The 8,284-nt window shown below is 33.8% G+C and overlaps 1 protein-coding gene across 6 annotated transcripts in view; it reads right to left on the bottom strand.

Annotated features, from left to right (window-relative positions):
- Window positions 1-2,285: 2,285 nt before the first annotated feature.
- Window positions 2,286-8,284, bottom strand: part of SENP7 (SUMO specific peptidase 7) — a 141,968-nt gene continuing 135,969 nt past the window's right edge. For all 6 annotated transcript variants that reach the window (XM_001502084.6, XM_014732910.3, XM_014732911.3 and 3 more), the window contains 4 exons: window positions 7,096-7,139; window positions 6,931-6,999; window positions 6,147-6,297; window positions 2,286-4,085 (listed from right to left, as the gene is read on the bottom strand). In XM_001502084.6, the coding sequence (XP_001502134.5) occupies window positions 3,945-4,085; window positions 6,147-6,297; window positions 6,931-6,999; window positions 7,096-7,139 (405 nt within the window). In that variant the 3' untranslated portion in view covers window positions 2,286-3,944. The remainder of the gene's footprint in view (window positions 4,086-6,146; window positions 6,298-6,930; window positions 7,000-7,095; window positions 7,140-8,284) is intronic.

Genomic DNA, 8,284 nt, shown 5'->3' with positions numbered 1-8,284 from the left:
ACCATTCTAAAACTATTATAAATTAGCTTAAATTAAAAATGGTGTCCTTTCAAAGTACCTCTCACTTCCCTTCTGAAATAACCAGCATGCTATGAAAGCAGGAGAGATAAGCTAATTAGAACAGATGGGGAGAGACAATTTCTTTAATCTAGCCAGCTAAGCTCTTTACTAACACACTCTCCTTGCCTTTAACAAGCAGTTCACTTAAAAATACTACGTTTCACATACAATTCACTGAGTTTTACAATTTTTCTGAATCTATTACTCAAACCTGATAGATTCACATGTTCTCTGGGTTCCTCTAGGGCCTATGATTTGTGAGCATAAAATGCCCAAACTGACTATACCTATCTACTTGAGAAATACAGAGCTACGTACAAAACACAATCAGTTTTCTCGGAGCTGTTTCTCCTTGTAATAAAGCTACTGTCTTGTAAATTTCCTTCCTTGATAAAAAGCTTTGAAAATCTCTCACTATAACCACTTACTATGTCTCTTCCTTATCTACAAAATGAGCTAGGAATAGTAAAGCTAACTTATGACAGAGCTGTTGTGAGGATTAAATTAGTTAAATGCTTAGAATACTGCCTGGCACATACTAAGCACACAATATAAATGACAGCTATGTGATAACTTCATTGCTTAATTTGCTCATAAACAGGAGGCCCAGTGTGTTTACCTACATGAGGAACTTGTAACCAAGAAAGGATATCCTTTACCACAATGGAACCAGATAAAATTCTTTTATTAGGGCAGTTGTTTTTATCAAATAAACCTAGTAGAAAGCTATTAGTCAACATCCCTGTGGAAGCTATGATTTACTATCAAATAGCAGTGAATTTATATCTTATGTCACATTCTCTGGAAAAAAAATGTTTTGTAAAGATCTAAAGCACCTTTCTCTTGAGAATCCTAAACTAGTCCTGACCCTGATTTCTCTAGCCCCCAAAAGGGATGCACTCAGTTGTAAGAGAAGAGACAACCTGGGTGGGTACAGGCCACACCAGCAGAAGGAAGCCTAAAAGAACCATGTCCTTTTACAGCCCCTGGGCAGTTTCCAAATTTCAACAAGGACAAGCTTAGTTATAAGAGTCTCTACAGAGGGAAGCAGGAGCCTCTGGTTTCCAACAGGGTTTTATACAGTTCTGGTCAAGCAGGCCTTCAAAGAATACATGTCTACTCAGAGTTCTTCCAGTCCAGACACAGTTCAACAATTAGAGGTCGTTTTCACAACAAAAAAATATAGGACACAGATGACATTTCACATTTATTTTAGCTGGGTACCTTTCCAAAGAAAGAGTATTAAAAGAAAGAAAACCTAAGATAATTTCCTATGAAGAAAGGGCTTAAGCTTGGTATTAAGCCAAAAGTAATTAAGGCATAAATGAATGATTTTATATGACTAAAATCTGGGTAACAGGGGGCCAGCACTGTGGCTGAGTGCTTAAGTTCGCGCGTTCTGCTTCGGTGGCCCAGGGTTTTGCCAGTTCGAATCCTGGGCACAGACATGGCCCCGCTCATCAAGCCATGCTGAGGTGGCATCCCACATGCCACAACCAGAAGGACCCACAACTAAAAAATACACAACTATGTACTGGGGGCTTTGGGAGAAAAAGGAAAAAAATAAAATCTTTAAAAACAAAAAACTGGGTGATAGTGAGAAGATGAGGACAAAACACATATTGGAAGCAGATTAGAAAAGGGCTCTGTATAACAAGTCTAGATGTATGCTTCCCCCAAAGATAAAAAGAAGCTGATTTTAAGAGAGATTAAACTTTTTATAAGTCCTAGTTAAAGTGATTGGATATGACTTAAAAAAAAAGCTACCATTTTTTTTTAATCCCAAGAGTTGTGAATTAAAAACAGTATTACCTTCTCTAGAAAAGCTTTCCCTGTCCACCAACAACCCTCTTACTGCCTCTGTACACCTCTCACTATGACACACACACCCACGTAGGCTGAACTTCTTCCTGTGCTCTCAGAGAAACTCTGACTGCTTTTACCAGAGAAATTGAAAATGTTCATATGTCCATTTCTCCCATTAGAGCACAAATGACTCAAGAGTAAGAGCTGTTGTTCATTTTTTGTACCTAGCAAATTGCCGGCTATAAGTAGATGCTCAAAAACTGTGCCCCGAACTGAAAATCAAATTAACTATATGCCTATTAAAATAAGAAGAAAAATTAATGTAAGCATCAGTTATATGATTTTCACTGGGTATCATACAATTTAAAGTTTATTTCTAAGAATGGCTCACTTTTCTTAAGAAAAAAATTACACTTCAATTTAATGAATTGGAAACATTTAATATAAAATGCTGATATTCTCAAAGCATTATTTCCACATGAATTTAGGAAAATGAATTTTAAGCAACCTTCAAAACATGATAAAGGACAGTGGTATCTTTGAAAAACAAACAAAAAAGTTAAGAAGTCACAAGAAGATATAATATACACTTGCTTTCCCAAAATTAGATTTACAAAATAATTAACAGTCATCTACAAAAGTCTCCTCCCACACACACATAAATTGGGAATGAAACACGTAATTATAACCATCTTTATAGGAAATCCCCAGTATAAAGATGGTGACAAGATTAACAAAAACTTAAGGACACTGAGGCTTAACTGACCCCCTCAATTCACATGATTTTGAAATAAAACGTCCCGACTTCTACCTTTATCTTAAACTGCCTTTTCTTCACTGCTTTATATACAGTTACAATGTAAATTCAGGAGATGCTTCAAACAGAAGATTAAAACGATATTCTTAAAAAACACGTTTCTTACCTAAGAAAATACAATATAATTGTCCCCTCAAAATATTCCTGATAACATTAGAAGGTTGTGAAGTATTTAATCATATATAATACCACCATCATCTCATGAATTCAGAACTGTTACCTGCACATATGCTCTATGGGGATCACAGGTCTCTAAAAACTACAATTTAAAAATATAAAAGCAATGAGAGCAATCTGGCTTTGCACATGAATACTGGGTAAACAGAGCTACAAAATTACATATTTAGTTCTAATAATTAATAAATAGGAACTTGAGGTTTTTTTTTTTAATTAAAGTTATGAGGACACCAATTTTTTCTTCCATACCTACAGAAACATATATTCTGGGATATTAGGATAGGATAGGAGTCAGTGTTTATATAGCTATGCCTCAAATAAACTAAGTTGAGCTATATATATAATTTTTAAAAACCTATTTTGGATAGCTAAAATTTTTTGTTCCAAATTTCACTCTGAAAGAATGAACTAAATTCTCAGATCCCCACAAATGACATGAAAAGAAATGGAAAACAAATAACAATTAGAGCAGAGTAACAGTTCCATTTAGCGATTGAGAAAAATAAGCTGCGCTTTGAAAGAGTGAATTTTATCATCTTCCTAACGTTATGTCTTCTTTTACACTATACAGAAGGGATGCCGTAAATGGCATTTTCTGAAGCCTTCATACTAAATTCTTTTAAAAAATACACAGTATTCATACTGCATGCTTGAGCTGCAAAGAATAGAATTACAATATAATGTGACTTGTCAACAAATTTGACAAGTACTGGGGCTGGCACCGGGGAGGACCTAACTGCCCCGCCTCCTAGGTTTGTGGAAGTACGGATGACACCGCTTCATCATCTACAAACACATTCCCACATTACATATGCTATTGCATAATCCAAGCATACTTAATCAGAAAAATATCAAATATTTATGAAATTTTAATTTCTATCTAAGTTTATCTACAGCACTCCCATTTCCACTCCATCTATGAGATCCCAACAATTCTAATAATATATCTTATACAGTTTAAATAATATTCAATGACTTAGAAAACTACTGCAAGTTATTTTCTTCTCTGTGAGCTGGCTAACACAAATGCTGGTAAGCAGCTTTCCAGTAATCCTATAGAACATCTGTGTCAAGCTTGTGCAGATTAACTAGTACTGCTGCCCTTCTGTTGCTGTAAATGAAGTTTCAAAATGAGCTCTCGAATATCTTCTCTTTTGGTCTTTATTACATGACGAGGAAACCATTTCTCCAAATGAATGGGAAGTTCAAAGTTAACAATAGGATCCTAACAAGAGAAAAGAAAAAAATGCAATCACCTTAGTAGTATAATTTAAATTTGTTTTGATTTCATTTTTACAAGAAATGAGAAATTGCTAACTTTTTTTAAATAACAGCTTTACTGAGATATAATTAACATACCACACAATTCACCCAAAGTATTCAATTGAATGGTTTTCAGTATATTCCAAGTCGTGCAACCATCACTACAATCAACTTTAGAACATTTTCATTAAGTTGCCAACTTTTCAACGTCAAAATTAATATCATTCATTCTGCTACAAGGCATGTTCATGTGAATTAGTGCAAACAGAATTGGTAAATAGAGAATGATTCAGCATAATGCAAAAGTCAGGCTGGTTTGAACACAATTTTTTTCCAACATGTTAATATTCTGAAACTATTAAAACAAAAAGAAAGCCTTAGCAGTAAATGAAGAATTTCAAATAAAAAATAGGAAATCCTGCAGAAGGGCCTTTTTAGTGCAAAAAATAGCTATGGCTTAAAGAACTGCCATATTTTCCACTATATTAAAGCTTAACTGAGAAGATACAAGTTGCACCTGCAAAGACATTTCCTTCTGTGTTCAAAAAAATTACTAACTGCTGAAGAAGGCCACCCCTACATCATGTTTCCAGATTTGATGAAACTATTAGAAGCCAGATGTAAGGACTTAAATCCTGAAGAAGGAATTAAGAGTCCCAGGGTATAAAGCTTACAGGATGGACTGACTGCGATTCTAGGAGCAAAAGTCAGCGGAGATTTAACTGTACAAATATTCTTTTTAGAATTAACACTGTCTTTGTTAAGCGTTAGTTACAAAGTTCCACAAGTTTTAAGTGGTCTATCCCAAACCTCTTTTTTTCAACCTAAGCTCTGTTACATTAGTGAAGCAATTTGTAAAACACAAGGTTTAATTTTTCAAGTTTTCCCTCCAGGAATTTTAAATGCTGCTACAACATTATTAGAAGTATATTCTACTGACTGGGGCTATATAAAGTAGAATTGTGTAACAGACTCAGAATACGTTATGTAATAATATTATGCAATAAAAACAAAATCAAACCTCTTTGGAAAGAGTATTAGAAGACCAGAATTGTCACCCTATAATGAAGCTCCAGTGTGGAATAAAAAAGGAAAACATCAACACGACATATTTAATAGTTTCCATAATGTGCACCATCTTCTACAATATATTATCATTCCACCCCAATTATACCAAAAGTTATAACTGCATATTACAACTTGCATGCTTTGAAAGTATCTTTAAGGATTCTCCAAGCAAGCTTCTGGTCAAAAATATCCTGCTCCTATACCCACTTCAGCAATAATACTGGTAACGACTGAAGCAATGAGCTGACAGTTCAAACAGCAAAGAGTGATTCCTAGCTATTTAGAATTCTTCTTTGATATTGCTACAGTTCCTACAGAGTCTCTGATGAGCTAGAAAATAACACCCACACTTATTCTACTTATCTAGCTTATGGTTTTCTGAGCTTCTCGAACATGAGTCTTTTTGTTTTGAGAATTTTTCTTCACATTTGTGTCTGCCTTACTCTCTTCTCTCCCCCCACAATCCTCTGGAACTCCAATTACATGTAAATTAGACTTTCTGACTGTATCACATTTGTCTCTTATGCTCTGTTCTCTTCTTTACATTATTTTTTCTCTGAGCTACAGCTGGATACTTTCTACTGTATTTTTTTTTAAGTTCTTTAATCCTATCTTCTGCTGTATCCAGTCTGCTAACAAACCCATCCAACACGTCCTTAAATTCAGATATATCATTATGCACTTTCAGTTCTAGAATGCCCACTTGATTTTTTTTTTAGTAGATTCCATCTCTTTATCTATTTGTCCATCTTTGACTATTTTCCCTAACGCATTCATCAAATCATTTTAAAGTTCTTATTTGCAAACTCCAATATCTGGACTATATGTGGTTCTATTTCTTTTTTTTTCCCTTTCTTGATTACCTGTCACATTTTCCTGCTTCTTTGCTTGCCCACTAATTTGTGATTGTATGCTGGTAATTGTGAATAAAAAACTTATTTATATCTTTACATACCTTAAAGAAGCTTTCCACATATTGCAGTAAATATACTCCACAATCACTGCTGTTATCTTGTTTAGGAACTTTAGGGCACAGGTCCACCATGTTTGTTTTGCTGAATTCACGATGAGTTTTTCGTTTAACTTCCCACTCTACCTCTAAATACCTTAAATCATCAAAAAGTGTAATGACTCAAGTAGAAATCTCTGCCAGATGTGTTGCCTCAAGCAAAATTTCCAAAGACTGAACAGTACAAATTACAGTAAGTGAGGCTGACAGTGCTAGTTTAAAGAAAATCATTTGAATTTCAAACTAAAAGCTAGACTTTTTCAACAACTCAACTTTTACAATTCATATACATAAAGTCATTTATATTACAAAGTAAACTGACAAATTACTTTAAAACTTTAGTTGCCAGTTTTTTCCAGGTCCCATAGTAAATTACAAAATTATACGTATATACACACACACTCATGTAATAAGAATGTGAAAGAGTTCTTATTTTTTTGTAAAGTGTTACTTTGATAACCACTAATATTTGCAATGCTCCTTTGTAAAATTATGCTTTTTGTGCAATTATGAATAAAAATTCCAAATTTACTTTGGATATAATCCTTGAGAAATATTAATACTTAAATATTAACACATAATAGGGAATATTGATTACTGATTAGATTTATAGGCCTCATCTAAATACATAATAAAATACAATTGATAGTCTTTTCAGTAATTCTTAAGACAGCTTCAAAGTTACTGAGATTTTAGATAAGAGACTGAGGGTAAAACTGTCATCACTTACTCTCGTAAATTCTGAACTGTGTTTTGTATAGAAGCAGCTTTCAAGGAGTCTAGTATGAGAATGCATGGCCTATGAAAAGAAAACGAACAAATCAAGATATACATATTTGTATATGAATTAAACCTAAATATCTGAAAAAACTGTATTATTACAGCTTGTACCTACCTTTTACACATTTTCTTTGGTACTGACATATTCGTCTCGGTACTCTGAAATAACATGAATTTTTATGACTTTGCAATTAAAGCTAGTTTAAATAAATTAATATTCAGTTACTCTTTAAAATGTTTCAAACACTTTGAAATTAAAATTTCAAATAAGAGTTATTTTCATTATCTGAAGTAGGCCAACTTCATTTTTTCAAAAATTAATTGATTTATTTTCTTACACTGGTGAAACAGGAGTTTATACACTTTTACATGTGGCCTCAAGAAATTATGGAGCTTTAATGTCGCCTAAAAAACAACTTGAAACTTTAATTTATTCTGTTCACAGTTACCATCTTAAGCAAAGATAAACAAGTTAATTTAACCTGTCCTTATCTACATTCTCTAATTTAATATATGACGTCAGTAGAGATACGTTTCTTCCCTTCGAAGCACAAGAAGCAGAGTATTAATGTGTATTAAGGGAAAAGGGATGGAGTGTTTTGTTGTTTTTCTTGATAAACTTGAGAAACAACAGATCAAACTTAAACAGATTTCTTCAATGCAGAACTTCTCAGTACCATTATTATTCTAACATAATAGTGAATCTCTAAGAGAAGAACATGACACAGGGTTTACCCAACCTAACTGACCACAGAATTTTTTTTTATCATAAACTGCATCTTATAACAAGTGTTCCAAGGAAGCCAATTTGGGAAACATGGCTCTAGAAGGAAGAAGGAACTCCCCTATCCTGCCACTGTAACAGCAGAAAAGGAAACCTCCTTCCTTCTGCCCTCCCTGTACCAACGACAGTAAAGATAGAGGCCGATGCCAGGGAGGCTGCTGCTGTCTATACACACAAAAAATCATTAGGTGGCTTCCTGAATCAATTAGGACACCAAATCTAGACCATGCATACCAGTTCAGAGGTCCATACTGAGAAAAGTTAACAGTGACTATCTTAGCATCAGGAGTCATAGCATTGACCTTGTGTCTACTTTGAATGATTTTTACCAACAATTTACAGTAATAGAAAGTAGACTATAAAATATGCTTGATTAGGTCATTAATTACACTAAGTTCAGAAAACTGTTGACACAATGAAGAATAAAAGTACATCGAACCCATAGAAATTAGAAAAATAGCCAACCAAGATGATCAGATAAACTACTAAATAAACAAACCTAGGGAGTTAAAGTAAGCTT

This window comes from Equus caballus, chromosome 19 (genome assembly GCF_041296265.1).
Source record: "Equus caballus isolate H_3958 breed thoroughbred chromosome 19, TB-T2T, whole genome shotgun sequence".
NCBI classification, from domain to species: Eukaryota; Metazoa; Chordata; class Mammalia; order Perissodactyla; family Equidae; genus Equus; species Equus caballus.
This window is presented reverse-complemented; position numbering and strand designations above follow the sequence as displayed.